The sequence below is a fragment of the Erithacus rubecula genome (genome assembly GCF_903797595.1).
Source record: "Erithacus rubecula genome assembly, chromosome: 6".
NCBI lineage: Eukaryota > Metazoa > Chordata > Aves > Passeriformes > Muscicapidae > Erithacus > Erithacus rubecula.
In genome coordinates, this window is record NC_136688.1 from 18,368,699 (window position 1) to 18,388,081 (window position 19,383).

Genomic DNA, 19,383 nt, shown 5'->3' on the forward strand with positions numbered 1-19,383 from the left:
ACCAAGGCAAGCTGCTGCAGGACAAGAACCACAATATTTTCACCAGCTCACCTCTTGGGATTGTCTTTCTCCCTTTCACCAACCCAGCAGTATCACATGGAGGGTTTTTCCAACTCAAAAAAAAAGTGACAGGGCAGTGTGGGAGAAGAGATGGAATCTGCAGCTCTGGGACTGGGGTGTGTGCTCCCACCTGGAGAATTAGAGTGGAGACCACCTGCTGATGGGTACAGAAAAGTCACACAGAAAGGGGGTTTGATCTTATGAGGGTAAGAAAATGAAAATGAACATTTGGTGTGGTTTAGATCTCCGTTTTCTCAACTAGTGACTCAAAAATTCTAAAGGAAAGGAGGGAAAACAGACAAGTAAAAGAGAGGCAAAGAGCATGAATAGAGGACACAAGCACTTCTCAGGCTGTACTCACTGGTTTGGAACCTTCTCCTCCAATTCTGGTATTTATTTAAGGCCGAGGCCTGGAAGGTGTTGGCTCTCTGGAGTGCTGAGCAGAACAGAGGGGACACGGGTCAGCAAGAGCAGCCGAAGCCGGGCTGGGGAAGGGCAGAGAGGAGCAGCAGAGGGGCAGGACTCGGATTTCCCTGGCAGCTGCGCCGGGAGAGGGCAGCGCTCACCGCGGGGAGAGGGACGGGACGGGATGGGATCCCAAACACACACTGGGATGGGATGGGATGGGATCCCAAACACACACTGGGATGGGAACAGCAGGGATCCCAAATACACACTGGGATGGGATGGGATGGGATCCCAAACACACACTGGGATGGGAACAGCAGGGATCCCAAACACACACTGGGATGGGATGGGATGGGATGGGATGGGATGGGATGGGATGGGATGGGATGGGATGGGATCCCAAATACACACTGGGATGGGAACGGCAGGGACCCCAAATACACACTGGGATGGGAACGGCAGGGATCCCAAATACACACTGGGATGGGATGGGAATGGCAGGGACCCCAAATACACACTGGGATGGGATGGGATGGGATGGGATCCCAAATACACACTGGGATGGGAACAGCAGGGATCCCAAATACACACTGGGATGGGAACGGCAGGGATCCCAAATACACACTGGGATGGGATGGGATGGGATGGGATGGGATGGGATGGGATGGGATGGGATCCCAAACACACACTGGGATGGGAACAGCAGGGATCCCAAACACACACTGGGATGGGATGGGATCCCAAATACACACTGGGATGGGAACGGCAGGGACCCCAAATACACACTGGGATGGGAACGGCAGGGACCCCAAACACACACTGGGATGGGAACAGCAGGGATCCCAAATACACACTGGGATGGGATGGGATCCCAAACACACACTGGGATGGGATGGGATGGGATCCCAAATACACACTGGGATGGGAACGGCAGGGACCCCAAATACACACTGGGATGGGAACGGCAGGGACCCCAAACACACACTGGGATGGGATGGGAACGGCAGGGATCCCAAACACACACTGGGATGGGAACAGCAGGGATCCCAAATACACACTGGGATGGGATGGGATGGGATCCCAAATACACACTGGGATGGGAACAGCAGGGATCCCAAATACACACTGGGATGGGAACAGCAGGGATCCCAAATACACACTGGGATGAGATGGGAACGGCAGGGACCCCAAATACACACTGGGATGGGATGGGATGGGATGGGATGGGATGGGATGGGATCCCAAATACACACTGGGATGGGATGGGATGGGATCCCAAACACACACTGGGATGGGATGGGATGGGATCCCAAATACACACTGGGATGGGATGGGATGGGATCCCAAACACACACTGGGATGGGATGGGATGGGATGGGATGGGATGGGATCCCAAATACACACTGGGATGGGGACAGCAGGGATCCCAAATACACACTGGGATGGGATGGGAATGGCAGGGATCCCAAATACACACTGGGATGGAATACACACTGGGATGGGAACGGCAGGAACCCCAAATATACACTGGGATGGGAACGGCAGGAACCCCAAATATACACTGGGATGGGAATGGCTGGGACCCCAAATATACACTGGGATGGGATGGGATGGGATGGGATGGGATGGGATGGGATGGGATGGGATGGGATGGGATGGGATGGTGCCTCAGCAGCCGGGGATGGTGGCAGTGTGACACCAGGGACAAAAAGGATGAAATCCTCTAGTGGCTACCTGGAGCCACTCCCTGCCAGGCACATTTTGGGTTCTGCTGCTGTCCCTTTGCCTTCAACAAGGGCTCTGTTATTCAACAGTTGATTTGAATTGCTGTATAAAATCCCCTCTTTTCTGCTTGGATTAAAAATGAATTTATGGATGTGGGGATGGTGGAAGATAGGAAGAAACAAAATCTGGTGCCCTTTTATTTTCTGCTTTTAGCACATCTTTTGGTTCTGACCAGCTGCAGAAAAGAGTTTCTTTCCATTTGAAGGCAGATTGTTCCCAAGCCTGTCCCCAACTCCCTGCCATAAATCCTATATCCTTTCCTCCCTGTGCTTTCCCTGGCTACAAAGCCCCCCAGCAGCTCCCTGCAGAACCCCAAATTTTCACAAGCAGAGCTCTCTGGTGATTCCCAGCCTCACCCTTGGCCAGGCAGTGCTGCAGATACTGCATTGCCAAATACCACCCTGGCATTTCACCAGTGGGAAACCTCCCATCCCACCCCTGCAAGCCAAGCAGGAGGCACAGCTCCTCCAGCTTTTGATCCACCATGCAAATTATGCTTGAGTTACAGCACCAAAAAGGCAGAAACCCCCCAAAAAGACAAGCTGTAGGAACTCCCTGCACTTTGCAGTCTCCCCCAGGCAGGACAGTGCTTACCATCAGCCACTTTGGATGTCCTGGGGGTGTCCTCGGGCAGCACGGGGCTCCTGGCCAGGGATGCCCACCTCTGCAGGGGGCTGGAGCGGGGGGGCTCGGGCAGCCAGCTCTGCCCCTCGCCCACCTCCGAGCTGGAGGAGCCCCCGGTGAAATCCGACTCCAGCTCCGAGCTGCGGGGAAAGGGCAGCAGAGAGGTGGGGCAACTCCAGGGGGGCAATTCCAGTGGGGCAATTCCAGCTGGACATTTCCACTGGGGCATTTCCAGGGGGGCATTTCCACTGGGGCAATTCCACTGGGGCATTTCAGGGGTGCAGCAAGCACCAGCACGAGCATGGCAGCAGGGTGGGTGTTTCAGAGGAAGAGCTGTGTGGCAGCCAGAGCTGATGGCCTCATTCTCCCTCTTTCACCACTGTTATTATGATTTGCTGTAGGTGTTTTCCACTGAGCTATCAGTGCTCTGGATTAGCACCCACAGCCAGCTCCTGGAATCGAGGTGCTGCTGAGAGGGATTGGGGTGAAACCCCTCCCTGCTCACATAGCAAGGCTGAGCAGCAGCATGAGGCAGAGGAATTACTTCAATATTTGCAATGCTGGGATTGGCCTGCAAACAATGCTCAAGGGTCAAAACTCTGCACCTTTCACCTGCTTCCTGCAGATTTTTGAAAATAAGAGGAGAAAGAACGCCAGAGGGGAGATGTGAGAATAGCCCAGCAAGCAAGGCTGAGTCCAGGAGCTGGAGAAAATTTTAAGTGCAAGTCTAAAGAGAGAGGATTGAGTGGAGCTGCCTAAGCAGCCTTCAAATGTGCAGAAGGTGTCTGTAGGAAAAAGGAAACAGACTCTCCCCACTCCTGGGAGCTGCTGGGCCAGCCCATGGAACACTGAGCAGGCAGGGAGGCACCTGAGCTGATCACACAGGCAGATTATGGCATCCCCTTTGTAAATGGAATTAAAAACACACCACACAAACACACCTGTGGATGACATGCACGTCCTGACCTTGCCCCAGGGCACAGCAATGGTTTGAGGTGATTATTAGCCCTTTTTCTAACCATCATGCCATTCCTTTCATCTCTGAAGTCCAGACTATAGGGAACTGCCAGCCCTTGTGATGTGACCACATTCCCACTGCCATGAATGAGTGGAGCAGGACACAACTCAGCCTCTTTTGCAGGCAAACAATACAGCCAAACTAATTTCTAGATTTACTGTGGTGATTAATAGCTCCAACCCAGAGCAGCTCACACCCTGAGCAGTCCTGTTGGGGAAGCAGAATGCTGCTCTGTGTCCACATAGCAGAAAGCAGGTTTTGCTGTGACAGGAGGAAGAAGAGGTAAAGGAGAGGCTGCAGGCTCTATAAAGCCACACATTTGGGCAGCACCCAGCAGTCCTGACCCCTCAGCTTCACCCAGATCAAACCAGCAGTCCTGGGGGGCCAGGGCAGGCAGGACAGCAGAGAAAACCTCTCCAGGTGCACTGCTCTCTCAGCAGAAAGATGAATCAGAATGGCCTTGAATTTCATGCTAAAACACACTTTTTAAGCTGACTTTCAAGCAGATAGATATAGACATATAGATGTAAAAATATAAATACATGAAGGCTTTGATAGCTGAGACCCTATGTGGATGGGGAGATACCATGCTGAGATTGGGCAGAATGCCACACCAAAAAAACAGAAAGAGCCCTGTCATTAACATTGATTGATATCTCTCTGTTTTAAAGAGCAAAACGTGTGTTTTCCTTGGCCAGCAAGGAGGTAAGTGCTATAGCATGAGGTTTCTGCTCATCTCTGCTGGAAGGGGGGTCATTACTTACAGGGCAATCAGCACTGCCTGGATGAGAGCAGGGAAAGGACTGATCCTCAGATCAGGGCAATCAGCACTGCCTGGATGAGAGCAGGGAAAGGAGCTGATCCCTCAGATCAGGGCAATCAGCACTGCCTGGATGAGAGCAGGGAAAGGAGCTGATCCCTCAGATCAGGGCAATCAGCACTGCCTGGATGAGAGCAGGGAAAGGAGCTGATCCCTCAGATCAGGGCAATCACCATGGCTGGATGAGAGCAGGGAAAGGAGCTGATCCTCAGATCAGGGCAATCAGCACTGCCTGGATGAGAGCAGGGAAAGGGGCTGATCCCTCAGATCAGGGCAATCAGCACTGCCTGGATGAGAGCAGATGAGAGCTGCCATAGAACCCTTCCCAAATGCAAACATATTCTAATGAGTGTGTAGAAATTGGGCTTCCTCTGACAGCTCCCCAAGGTTCATCAAATTTCAGATTTCTTGGGGATGGGCAGGCTCTCAAAACCCAGGGTGGGGAGCTGCAGGATGGGGCCACGTCACAGGATGCACCTTGTGCCACAACACACCCCTGCCCAAATCCCTGTGCTCAAAAACTACAAAAACTGTGCATTCCATGAGCTGAACCCAGACTGATCACAGCAATGCCCATCCCTGTGATTCAGGCCCCTGTGTGGGATGGGAATGTCTGGAGATTTCCTGCAAAGTGATTCATGTGCCTTGTGGCTGTGCTTAAGAACAAATGTTATTCTGAGCATTCATGGGGGCTTTTTTTTGTTCTCTCCCCCCCTAGCTGTACATACAGCCAGCACAGTATTCTGTGCAATTTTCCCTGGCATTCCAGAGAAAACCAAGCTGCTCCCAGGTGTTGCCTTGGGTTGCAATACAGGATGTGGCCAGAAATGTGGATTCTGTCACCATCTGTTGCAGGGTGGGGCAGTGACCCTGATCTCCTGGCACACATTATCTGCTAATGGACCATCTTTAAACCAGCTGGGCAATCATCTTTATCTTCCCACAGCCCATCCTCCCTCCAGGAGATATCTCCTGTTCATGGCCACTGAGTCCCAGTGCATGACTGATAAAATTCCATCATCCCACTGGGAGATGCTCCAGCCAGGGCAGGAGCCAAGCCTTTCCTACCCAGAGAAAAACTGAGATTTTGGACACCAAGGCACCTTCTTTCCACTGGATTCCAGAGGAAAACCAGACCCTTCCACATCACCCCTAAACATTCAGAGGAAACTGCACCTTCTCCAGGAGCACTGCTCCAGCTGAGCCACATCTGCCCCTGCAGGAGGATGCAGCACCATGGAATGGGACTGTGCCACCACCCTGACTGACTGATGGGTGTCAGTTTGGATTCTGACTCTGGCAGGGTTTTGGGATTGTTCTTTGTAATAAAGTATTTCTATTTTAATTTTCCTGGTAAAGAATTGTTATTCCTATTCCCATATCTTTGCCTGAGAGTCCCTTAATTTCAAAATTATAATAATTTGGAGGGATGGCGTTTACACTCTCCATTTCAAAGAGAAGCTCCTGCCTTTACTGGCAGACACCTGCCCCCCAGAGCAGGACAGGTGTGTTCTGAGGTACCTGCTGCCATCACTGGCCACCATCACCCGGACAGCCAGGAGGTTGTGCTCAGCCATCTCCTCCTCAGGGATGATCCTCACAGGGGCCCACTCAGGGTACAGCCAGCACTCCTGCTCCTGCTGCAGCTCCTGCTCCTGCTGCAGCTCCAGCTCCTGCTGCTCCACCATGCTCTTCGCCTTCTTGGGGGATGTGGGCTGGTCAGCCATGGGCAGGCAGTAGCCTGGGGAGGCACAAAGGGGACAGCAGGCTGTTAGGGGAGCAGGGAGGCTGTGGGGCACCTCACCCCTGGGTGCAGTGCTCCTTGGCTGAGGGTGTGTGCCTGGCATGGCACCGACACCCCTGCAGCCCAGTACAGCCCTGTCAGGGCTCCTCAGCTTGCATCCATGGAGAAGGAATCTTTAGGAGTAGCCTGGACCCTCCAGAAACAGCCTGAACCCTCCAGGGGCAGCCTGGACCCTCCAGGAGCAGCCTGGACCCTCCAGGGGCAGCCTGGACCCTCCAGGAACAGCCTGAACCCTCCAGGAACAGCCTGGACCCTCCAGGGGCAGCCTGGACCCTCCAGGGGCAGCCTGGACCCTCCAGGGGCAGCCTGGACCCTCCAGGAGCAGCCTGGACCCTGCAGGGGCAGCCTGGACCCTCCAGAGCAGCCTGAACCCTCCAGGAACAGCCTGGACCCTCCAGGGGCAGCCTCAGCTTCTGCAGCTGCAGGTTCTGGCACTGCTCAGTGGGATGGACACCAGCCACACCTGCAGGATTTTATGGGCTCTTTTCCAGCCCATATGGAGCTGTGTGTTGTGGGAGGCAGATGAACCAACCTGGCTTGGGTGGCTGAACCTTCAGCCTCACCCTGCAGGTTTAGGTCAGTTTAGGATGGTCCTAAACACAGAGCCTGTAGGTTATCTTTGATTGCACACAGCAAATACAGAGTCTGATGTGGGAAAAGCAGCACCATCCCTGAACTCCACATCCATAAATAAAGGAGGAATAAAGAATAAAGGCCAGGTGAGTGAGACAGAAGGGCATCTCCTGAGAGATCCTTCATTTGTGAGCAGCCCAATCCACCCACAAACCCCCACCCAAGCAAACACAAACATATCAGCTGCAGTTCCCTGGGGCTCTGCAGTATCCCCAGTGAGGGAACTCCCCATCCTCTCTGGGCAGCCTGTTCCAGTGCATTATCACTGCACAGTGAAGAAGTTCTGCCTCCTGTTCAGGTGGAACCTCCTGTGCCCCAATTTCTGTGCATTGCCTCTTGTCCTATTCTCAGCACTGCTGAGAACCTGGCTCTGCCCTCTTCTCACCCTCCTGTGCCCCAATTTCTGTGCATTGCCTCTTGTCCTATTCTCAGCACTGCTGAGGACCTGGCTCTGCCCTCTTCTCACCCTCCCCTCAGATACTGATGGACCTTGACCAGGTCCCCTCTCAGTCATCTGTTCTCCAGGCCCAAATCTCCCAGCCTCATAAGAGAGATGCTCCAGCACCCTAATCATTTCCTCCCCAGGACAGATTACCCATTAGAAGCCAAGGGACTGAGCTTCACAAAAGGTGAAAGCTGCAGAGGTATCCTGTGTGCAGGATGGAAAAGGCACAGCCCTGCTTCTTGCCTGTGGTGCCATGCCATAGGGCACAGAGAAAGCCCCAATCCTCAGGAAACAGCCCTCAGTATAGGAAACACCTCCTCAAAATAGGAAACAGCCCCTCAAAGTAGGAAACACCCCCCCCAAAGTAGGAAACAGCTCCCCCAAAATAGCATTTACGTAAGGTCTGACTTCATTTCCGTCGTGCTCACTCCACATTTCCTCCTCCCTGTGCTTGGCATGAGAGACTTCCAGCAGGGAATTTGTGCTCCACAGCACCCTTTGGAGCACAGGCCTTGCTAATCCTTGGCCAAAATCCTGCAGGGTCCTGCAGGCAGCACAGCTCAGCTGCTCCTGCTGCTTTGGGGTCTGCACCTACACAGCCCCAGCTTGCTGTCAGGATTAAAGGAATCTTTGTTTTTCCATTCCTTCAGCTGCTATCTCCCCCCTGCTCTGCTGTCACCCACATGTGATGGTCCTTCCCATCCATAATCCTGCCCCAGTCTTTGACTGACTTGCATTTATAGACCAAATAACAAGGTTTGGGGTGGGGGGGGTTGTTTTTTTGGTTGGTTGGTGTTTTTAAATTTTTAAAAACTTAGCTGCCTTCAGCTACTTAAACAGCAGCAACACAGCCAGTGATTTGAGCAGAACAATCACATATTCATCTGGCCTTCCCACTCAAACACGATGGAAAATGTGGATAAAAACAATTTCTCCTTTGTCCACATTTCAAAACTCACCTCATCCTCCTCTCATGGAAATGACTGTTCTTACAGAGCAGGAGTTCAGCTCAGCCCTGTGCTAACTGAGAGGTGTTCCTAAGGCTTCAGCTTGCAGGGCTTTGGGCTGGTCAAAACTCACTGCAATCCATGGGCTTGGCCATGGACAGACACAGATACAAACCCATTTCCAGCAAAACATTGGTTTTCTCTCCATTAAGTGTCATGCCAAGTGTTTTAATTCAATGTTCTGCCAGCTCACCTTTGCATCTGAGACAGCAAGGTCTGCACCAGGCCTCCAGTTAGTCAGAGATGCAGCAGTGAGGGACAAAGACATTATGAAAGATCTTTTCCTTCATCTCTCTGGAGATGCTCTCCCTGGCTGAGCCCTCCAGGAAGGCATTGTTGTGCTAACCAAAAGCAGAGAAACCCAGCACAGCTCTGCAACCCTGATTCTCTCAATGACAGGCTTGTAAAATTCACACTGCTTACAGAGTGACAGTAATCTGTCAGTAATAATAAGTGAATATAATACTAATAAATTAATATAATCTACCATAACCTAAAAAGCATTCTTGCCTTTTTTTCTTATTTAAATAACATCACTGGGAAGAGCCATAGCCATCCCAACACCCAGAAACAAGAAGGGAAAAATTCCCTGGGATGTGGGACGAGGGACCAGGAGATGCTGTCCATGCTGTGACTCCTGCTCCACAAGGCAGCCTGACTCTGGCTCTGGCCAGGCTGCTGTGCCAAGCCCCATCCCTCTGCTGTGACCTGGCACTGGGTTGAAAAGGCCTTGGGAAGTTGCCAGCTTTGGGCAGAGCCAAGCTCCTGCTGGGGCAGCTGGACCGGGTCCGCCGCCTCCTCCCCAGCTCAGGCAGAGCACGTGCTGCCCACAGAGGCACAAAGCCTGGGATCTGCCAAAAAATCCTTCCCCTCCCTGCCAGGAGCCCGTGCCAGGCAGCTCAGACACCAGCTGGCTTGGATCAGCTCCTCTCTGCTCCCCACGTGCCTCTGCCTGTCCAGCACGGACAAAAAGGGGCAGAGATGCTCCACTGAAAATCCCACCCAGGGCAGCTGCAGCCTGCTCCCCACCCAGTCAGTGCTGCTGGGCCACAGGTGCTCACGTTTCTACCCTTCAGCTGGTTTTAAGTCATGTGAGGGGAATTACTTTTTAAGCAAATCCTGTGGGATTTCTTGGCCAAAGCGAGTCAGACCAAACGGGAGCCTCACATAAGAAGAAAAGAGGAGCAAACCTCACCAAGTTAACCAAAATATGAAAGTTCACACAAACCCAGAGAACACCCCTGAAGGCAGATGATTAGCACTGTCAGAGCCAGGAAACACCAAATTTTAGAATTATATCTGTCTTTCTTCTTTGGCCCACAACACACTCAAGGTACTGGTGGTCAGGAACAAAGTATTTGGGGGGAGGTTGGTCCAGAAAATAACTCCAACAACTCCTGACCTGCCCAGGCTGGGAGTCCCCACACACCAAACACAAGGTCTGGTGGCTGACTGGGTGGAAAACACCTAGCAGGGCACTCAGAGGGGACAAGAAATAATTATCCCTACCTGCTACTGGCAGTGCAATGGGACACTGCCACAGCTGCCCTGCCCCGAGGACAGGCAGCTCCACAGCTATGGAAAAGCAGAAACAATTCCTTGTGGGTCTTTCTGGGGGACAGGCAGGAGGAATGGGCTCTGCAGAATCAGCTGTCCCAGCTGCAGGGGGATGTGATGTTTTGTTGGGGGATAGGCAGGAGGAATGGGATCTATTGGAATCAGCTGTCCCAGGTGCAGGGGGATGTGATGTTTTGTTGGGGGATAGGCAGGAGGAATGGGATCTATTGGAATCAGCTGTCCCAGGTGCAGGGGGATGTGATGTTTTGTTGGGGGACAGGCAGGAGGAATGGGCCCTGCAGAATCAGCTGTCCCAGGTGCAGGGGGATGTGATGTTTTGCCACCTCTGGCACACACTGAGGGCTGTGAAGCAGGAACAGTCCAGCAGTACTTACCCAAAAGTGCCCCAGCCACCGAGGAGTGGCAGGGGGCTGAGTGGGAGGCTCCTGAGTGAAGGGCAGCACCCAGATGTGTCACTGGCAGCAGGGCTGGCAGAGGGCACAGCACAGTGCCCTGCAGGCTCCAGCCCAGCTGGCATCCTGCCTGCCTGCCCATCCTGAGCCCTGTCACCTCATCCCTCAGCCACAGGCACAGCACCCTGCCTGCCCTTCTATGGAGCTGCTGACTCAGGCCTGGCAGGAGTGGGCAGCTCTGAACTGCAGTCACTCACACACGTGGGCAGCTCTGGTGGTGAAAGCAAACACCAGCTGGCAGCAAGAACTGGCATTAGGAAATCCAGTCAGCAGACCACAAATGGATCTGTAGCACACCCAGCTTCACTGCCTGCCTTCTCACTGTGCAACAAACCAAAAAAACAACCTGAGTCCAGCTTACAGTGCTCCAGGACAGAAAGGAGGTGTGTGGACAGCTGTGTGCCAGCACAGCTGCAATGAACCCAGTGAGCTCAGGGGTTCCCTGGTCAGAAATCTTCCAAGTCTCCATCACTTATTTTGTAAACAAACACTTCTGAGTCCTGGCACAAAATACAGCCAGGGAGTTTGAAGCTCTCCAAGCCAGACAGAGACCCCCACAATTTTTTAATGCATCTAAGGGGACAGTGCACATTTACGTGCTAATGCAAACTGAACAAAAATTAACAGACAAAGGAGAAAAAAAAAAAAGGAAACTTAGAGGAAACCTATTAGATATACTTAATACGTGTATTTAGGAAAAATGGATTTTCAAACAGAACCTGCTATGATAGCACACTACTTCTATCATTTTAGAATAAATATATATTTAATCAGAGCAATCTGTGTGAGTCTGGTATATTAAGGCATGTATAAATTATGAATTTGGAGTGCAGCAACACCACTTTTAGTTTCCAGTGTCCATCAGAATAGTATTTTTGGACACAGATTCAAAGCACCAAAAACCTTAAAACAAAGATGTGAATGAATGAATGAATACCTGCAGAACAAGTGCTGAAAGGGCAAATTCAGTACTACAGCAACATGGAAATTTCATCATTTCACATTTCAGAGAAACATTTCAGAAATTCCATCCATTTCAAACAAGTCTGCAGCCCACCACCTGATGAGATTAAAGCCTCCCTTCTTTATATGTGAGCACAGTTCATGAAGAGAAGGAAAGAGACTTGGGGACATATTTCCATGACTAATACATATACTTGCATCAGGCATTAATACATAATGTCTTCCTATCTTCAGTTGCATGGTCTCTCAGGCAAAAAAACCCCAAGTCATCTGCAAACATGTCATGTCCTTGAAAACATAAATAATAGTGCAGAACTCAGTGCCTTTCAAACCTCAGTGTTTTGACTGGAATGTGAGGAATGAGTGAGCCAGAAGTGAATTAAAGCCAATTATAGTAACTAATTGCCATAATGCTGTGGAAAAATGCAGACTATAGTCTTTGCTTGAGGTTGGAAGACACACAGAAGCAACTTTCACTGGCATTTTACAGCTGTAGCAATTTAGAAGAAACTTGGAGGAACAGAAATTACTCTTCTTGGTAGAGTTAATGAAAGGCTGATGTTTGAATTTGAGCCATTTTAAGAAGCTTTGTATTCTTCTATTCAAATCAAGTGCAAGATCTTTTTAATTTTAAAGGCTTAGCACAATTATCATAAAGGTGGGTTACCTTTAGTCAATGCTGACATGTTTGGTTTTCATTAACTGACATCTAGGCAGTTAATGTGGCCTGGCTTAAAAAAAAAAACAAATAGAAATTTAAGTGAGGAACATAGCTCACAGCTCTGGGGACACTGCTGCCAGCCAGGCTCTGCAGAGAGCTCCAGAGCAGAGCAGGAGGGAGATGCAGGTCTCCTGCTCACAGGGCAAGGTGAGGAGTCCCAGCCCAGCTGGTTAAACTCACACAGACCTTCACACATCAGGCTCTCCCAGCAGCATCTGGCAATCTGCTCTCCCAACAGCAGCAAAACAGGGAACATGTGGTGGTGCTGTGTCATGGTTTGGGCCAGGAGGGAAGGAACCAACACAGATTTCCTCCTCTGGTGCTGATCATTGCATCTGCTTTATTTCTTATCCAAACTCTGTGTCCTGCCCTGCCCACGAGTGCCTGGGCTGCCTTCTGCCAGGTCTGGGACTGCCTGGGCCTTCTGCACCTCTGGGGGAAATAAATCCACTCCACATTACCCCAATTCCAAGTTATTCTACTGATATTTAGCAGGAAGGAGTGACATTTTATGAGAACAGCATGAGCATCTGATGCCTCTCAACACTTCAGTGCCAAACAAATCATCACCTTCTGCTGGCAAAAAAAATCTCTTCTGATGTTTCCCTGCCACTGCCTAAAACTGTGAAATGTGCAAAGAGGAAATTCAGCTTTACCCCAATTGCTTTGTCTGTTACCATTAAGTGCCAAGCATTGTCCTCAGTGGTATTTGTTGCCCCATGTTTTCATAATGAATATCATCTTCCCCTTTGGACAGCAAACTTTTACTGTGCCTGGTGGCTTTTCCTTTTGGTGGGGAAGATGGAATAGTTCATTGAGAATAACATTTGTTCTTCTTTGGCAATGTTGTCTTTAGCAACAATTAAAAAAAAAATAATTTCTGTCATTCAAACAGCCCCAGTGAGGCTCAGTTTTAATTCATTTTTCACAATCTTTCCATTAAACTCTTGGGACTATTCTTTCTGGGATTTCTTTTTTTTTTTTTTTCTTGAAATGCAAAGGAAGAGATTATAGCTTAAGAATTGCAGAGTAAGCAAAAGAAAGAAAAGGAAGGGAAGACTTAGGAAAGCTCTTTTGGAGAACCTACTGTTTAAAAAGAATTCTGCCACCAGCTTCAAATACAAAAATTAAATTTAAAAAATAAATTAAATAAAGCAAGGCAACTGTTAACAGGGTCACCACGAGCTGCAGCTTCCAGGGTTCAGAAGGTACTGGGAATAGCACTCCAGAGCGAGCAGCAGAGATTCATCCTGGGTTATTACCTGCTTTTCCTGAACACCACCAAAAAGCCCAACACAGTCCCTTATTCCCTTGATGGCAGGTGTCAATGTGTGCACCAGCAGCGTGGGGAAAGGCAGCAGAGGCCCAGAGAGCAGGACAGTGCTGTGTGTGCCCCACGCCCACCAACACCAGCTGCCCACGCCAGGAGGGGAAAGGCCAGCACCACTGCCCTGGGCTGCAGAGAGGGGACAGTGCTGATGGCAGCCCTCCCACAAGGGACACACATGCAGTGACACCAGCACAGGGACACTCCCGGGCCTCTGGGACACTCCTCAGGCCACAAGCAGGGCAACACCACAGCTTCCACCACAAGAGGAAGGTGCAAAACCAGCGTGAAGTGGCTACCGAGTCTCTGTACCCAGGAAGTTTGTATAAAAGGAAGAGATGAAACAAGGAGACTTATAAAGAACTACATTTATTTTTGTTTACAGCAGATATCATAAATAAAGCTAGAACAATTTTTTTTTTTTTTTTGTCGTGTGCAAAATACAGAACTTCATGTGAAAATTTAAATACAGAGTTAAAAACTACTTAATAAAAATATTCAGTTAAGATTATCAAGTAAAATGAAGACAGAAGATTTAGGAGGAGAAGGACAGAATCCTCACTGGGCAGGAAGAGCAAGGAAGACTCTGCAACAGAGAGTAAAAAACACAGCAATAGGAAGTGGTTTGAAATGGCAGACCTTCATGTCATGACCTTCATATTAAAGCATGCTGAGCTCTGTAAGAACACACTGCAGCCCTGAAATACACTGGGAGTCACATCCCAGCCATGTGTGCAGGAAGTGACATTGGAAACACTGAGAGATTCTGTGTAGGCACAGCTTGGGGACTTGCAGAGCCCTCAAGTCATTTTAGGATACCCACACAAATAAATACTATTGGCTGAGTCATGCAAATGTACAGACCAGCAGGACAAGGAGCATGCTGCCTGCAGCTGGGAAATCTGGGCAGATGGCAGAGGATGGCTGGCCCTCCTAAAACTGCTCCTAAGATCAGTTCAAGGCTCTTCCCTCTGAGAGGGATCCCCAGCTGGGTCAGGACCACATCAGCCAGGCTCGGTGCACTTGCTGGGATTCATCTCCCCTTCCAGACTGTCCCCTAGTGATTATACCAGCTGGAAATCATGTGAAAAATACACACAAAATCATGGTGGTGGAGAGGGGTGGTGAGGAGAAACCCATCCATGAGTACCAACCAAGGGAATAAAACCAGCTGTGGACAGCTCAGCCCCAGAACCACATGCACTGTTAGGCCTGCCTAAAGATGTCACCTGGGATGGAGGGCTAGGATTTCCTTGGTTTTGGCTTTTTTTTTTCCTGCAGAACCTTTTGTACCAGACTTTTCCAGTAGGAAAGCAGGGAATGCTCAGACACTGCTTGCTCATGGAGTGTGTGTGAGCTCCATGCAAACAGGTTAACCTGGAGGACCAGCTGGGTAATCACACTCTGGCCTTGTTTTAAACCTTTCCTTCACAGCTCTCTGGAAGAAGTAAGGCCTTAAGTTGTTTCAAGAAACCCTTTGCTTGCCTAACTTACCTTAAAGGCACAGGGAAGCGCACATGCACAGACACAGAGAGAAAAACATTCCCTACAAAGAGCACAGACATTTTTTGTCTAGAACTGTGAACTCAGCAACAGGTTAAATAATCATGCCAAAGCTCCATTAATATACCAGACACACAGATTGCTCCAACAGTTAAAAAAAAAAAAAAAAAAAAACACAAAACCCAAAACACACAATGAAATTATGTCAAACAACAGGGTTAGTCATGTAATTTTGGAACTGGGAAAAAAAAAATCACCTGAGAGCAGAAAGGCTTCAGCCAGTGAGCGGGTGCAGCACCGGAATGTTGAATTGGACTAAAAGCAATGAGGGAGATTGGCAGAGAAGACAGCAGGGAAGAAAACACAGAACTTCACTTGGTTATGTAGGAAAGCATCAGGAAGATTACATTGGTACAGAGAACAACTGGCCAAATGAAACTGCCTTTTCTTCATTCAATTATCAACCAGGACAAGCAGGTATGAATATTACTAGCAGAGCAGGAAGATGAAAATCAAAAAAAAAAATAGACCAATTAGAGTGATGCCAATAGAATAACTTGCAAAATCCCAGTGCAATATGCATGGTAATTAAAAACATTTTCATTATGCAAGCTCCTGAATTCTGTTGTGAAAATGTAGGGATTTATGTCCCATTATATAAATCTGTATAAAACCAATACCATATTTTAAGTTTTTTAAAAATCTTATTTTTACATTTTCTACTAGTAAGATTCATTTGGATTAAGTTCATTGGCCAGAGATTTCCAAGTTTCTTACTGCATCACCATTTTCTCTACATTTACCATTATGCTCACTATGCCATAGTAAGCAGCAGGAGAAAACTTTAGGAATAAATGTTCCTAAAGCCTCTCCTATTGACAAACTGAAACCAAAACTGATGGCAGACCAAATTTGGAAACTTGACCACTCAGTAGCTTGCTGTGCTACAGGACCAAGCACACTGCAGACTGTCTCCTTTTTAGGGTGAAGCAGTTGCTATCATTAGCAAATAATTAAAAATAATACAGTGTTTCCAAGTCAGGTTTTTAAAATGCTGTAAGAAAGGTGCAGATACATTCCATATATACAGATGGGCCACTGAGTAACTGCAATTATTGCAATTATTGCAATTATTATCCACTCAATGTTGTAGCAAAGTTTGGCTGAATACATGTTGGAGCAATAATGGCAATTTTTGCAACGAATGCTACCTTATATCTAACAATTTTCTTTAAGCACTTTTTCAAGTTCTGTGCATAAAAATAACAATTTCTCTCCCAAAATATATAACCACTCTGAAATGTGAAAAGCTCATCCTCAAAGTTTAAAGAAAATCAAACTATCTAGAAAAAAAGATCCAGTTTGTCAATTTATTTTAAACAGCAGACACATTTCCTTTTCATACCTAAGAGGCAAAACAATTCAAATCATCTTTTCCCACATTATATTAAATCAAAACAAAACAAAACAACACAACAAACCCCAAGATCTGCCAGCCCATAGGTAGCACAGTAATTTGAGACCACTGGCAGGTGATCCTCAGTTTTGGTACCAACTGAATGCAACACTATTTCCTATTGTGTATGCCACATTCTTCTGGCTACAAATAAATGCTACAGATGCTTCTCCTTTTAGGCTACACACATTGCCATGTTTAAGGATTTACCTATTTCCTGGTAAACTTCTGAGTATAAATAAGTACTTGAAAGGCAGGGAGCATGCTTACCTGGCTGGCTAACTAGGCTGAAAGTAATGAGCATTGGGATGTCACTGTGTCCTTGCTGTTTAACAGACTAAGGTAGACCTTGTTGAGGGACATCGGAAAGAAATTTACTCATCTGCTGCTCCAGATAATAGAATTTCACCTTTCCAGTTGCACGCATTGAAATGAATTACCCAAGTAAGAAGTTACTGCCTAAGAATACTGCATTTTTAAAATAATTCCAAGATACTGGGAGCAGTGCCTGCCTAGAGGCACAACAGGAGTGACTTCAGTTACAGAGGAGTGCTCCATAAATTGATATTCCTCACATCAGCCACCAAATGAGGAAGCTTTGACTTGAGGAGTGTCTGGTCTACTTCTTCCTACCAGCTCCTTAATTTTAAAATTTCAGTCAAGCCTTCCCTCAACTATCATTTGCTCTTCAAATAAATTAGTAGAACAGATAATACCTACAATCAACAAAAGGAATCCTTCACAAGCAATGTAAAAGGCATGACTAGGAGCAAGGTAAGTTATGCACATTATCTTTTTTTGAAACATATTCATGCAAATTATAAACCTCATAACCTAGAGCAAAGATGAAAGCAAGGAAAAAATAAAAAGCTATGTGCCATATTCAGGTTTCAAAACCCAGTCATTTATCAGAAATATTCCTGAAATAACACACATTCTTTCTTGGTCTAAAAAAAAAAAAAAAAAAAAAAAAAAAAAAAAGAAGAAAAAAGCTAGGGAAAAATGGTTTCAAAATGTACCATCTCCTCCAATGGTTCTGATCACAGAACAAAACGGGGGAAATAATCTAGAAAATATCCTTCATCTGAGTGCATGTTCTGGAAATGTTTTTGGACACTCCTTCATGCTCTAACATACAGTACATCTTACATTGAAAATTCTGATTGCACCTCGCTTCTATCACAAGGAGCCCACCATCCAACCAAGTCACGTAAAAAACCCAAAAAACCCCTCCAAAAGCAAACAGCCAGCCCCTGGAGTTAAAAAAGGCCAGGCAGGCAGTCAGATGTGAGCAGCTGCAAGGCAGGGCCGAGCTCAGAGGCCGCAGCAGCCGCGGAGCCGCTGGAGCAGGCTCTGGAGGGAGAGCCCTGCCTCGCGGTACATGAGAGCCAGCACCTCCAGCAGGGCGCAGAGCAGAGGCACCCCCAGGCTCAGCAGCTCGTACAGGTAGGCATAGTTATGGGCATTGTCCCTGAAATGCAGCTGGGCAGCCTGCAGGACACCGTGCAGCCAGGCCGCCAGGCGGCCGGGGATGGCCAGCAGCTCCCTGGTCGCCCGCCGGGGCCAGCTTAGCGCGCCCCCCCAAGAAGGAAGTCAGGATACCTGGGGACCTGTCCTCTGGGCTGCTGGCAGTGGGCAGAGTGCTTGCTGTGCTCATCTCTGTGGCCTTGGCTTCCACCTTCTTCCACGCCTCTAGAGCCTCCTTGGGAAAAGCATTGAAAATAAAGAGAGTCAAATGCGCCCCTGAAGCGTGCAAATACTGCCTTCCATACATCTGCATTTCCATCTGCTCTTAAGTTCAGCTTTACTTTGCACAGAAAAGCTAAATTCCCTCGAGAGCCAGATGAGAAACACACCAAAGCCACAGACCCAGGCTTGGATTTTAGCACTGCCTTTACTGCACACCAGGCAGGAAACATCCGCGCCCACACACAGGTATCGCACCCTGCCCCAATATGGCAATAGCAATACAACCACTCCATACCTGTCCATGGATCTGTATTGTTGCCCTTCTCTTTCTGTGCTTCGTACTGGTTTTGCAGTGTATAAAATGAGGTTTGCAGTAAAATTTACCTAAAAGAGGGAAAAAATACGTTATGGGATACATATTGATAGTTATAGGATATGTATAGATACGTTATGTATACGTACAGACTACATAAAGGGGCTGAAAATCACTGTTGCATCTATTAAAAAAAAAACAAAACCAGGATAATGAACAGTTGGGCAGCAAAAGGAATGGGAAACCTGGCACTGACTGATTAACAATTCTGAATAAGTTTCTTTCACAGATTTGCACATCAGTTCAATAACACAAGGTCATTTATCTATCTCTCAGGTGTAAGATTAATAAACAGCAAAAAAACAACATCCCATAAATACAAAGTCACAAACCAATACCGGACATCAAGCAGGAAAAAAAAAAAATAAGGTCAAATAATCAGTTCAAAAGGGCGTATTTGCAGATTTTCCACACTGAAATGAACCACTTTGAGTTTGAATTTTTAATCCTGTCACAGAAGGAGATCAGATTAATACTCTGATCTACTCAAATACTTTGGAAGGGGCAAAAGAATTTCAATGCAGTTTGGTAATTTCATTCTAATCTAAAAAAAAAAAAAAAAAAAAAAAAAAAAAAAAAAAAAAGGCAACCCCCAGGATTTAGGAGGAATGAAGCACCCAAGATCTGAACCTCTTGATCTACAGCAGCCTGGAGCCTGGAATAAATCACACTGCGCTTGGCCAGTCCTACTGCTTTCAACTCCTGACCATAACATCT

The 19,383-nt window shown here is 48.1% G+C and overlaps 1 protein-coding gene across 1 annotated transcript in view; it reads right to left on the reverse strand.

The window, feature by feature from the left end:
- Positions 1-19,383, reverse strand: part of MICAL2 (microtubule associated monooxygenase, calponin and LIM domain containing 2) — a 102,765-nt gene that overhangs the window by 19,972 nt on the left and 63,410 nt on the right. Inside the window, exons 24-28 of the mRNA XM_079310109.1 lie at positions 18,589-18,677; positions 18,207-18,306; positions 6,237-6,456; positions 2,848-3,017; positions 422-496 (exon numbers count right to left, since the gene is read on the reverse strand). Coding sequence (XP_079166235.1) covers positions 422-496; positions 2,848-3,017; positions 6,237-6,456; positions 18,207-18,306; positions 18,589-18,677 — 654 coding nt within the window. The remainder of the gene's footprint in view (positions 1-421; positions 497-2,847; positions 3,018-6,236; positions 6,457-18,206; positions 18,307-18,588; positions 18,678-19,383) is intronic.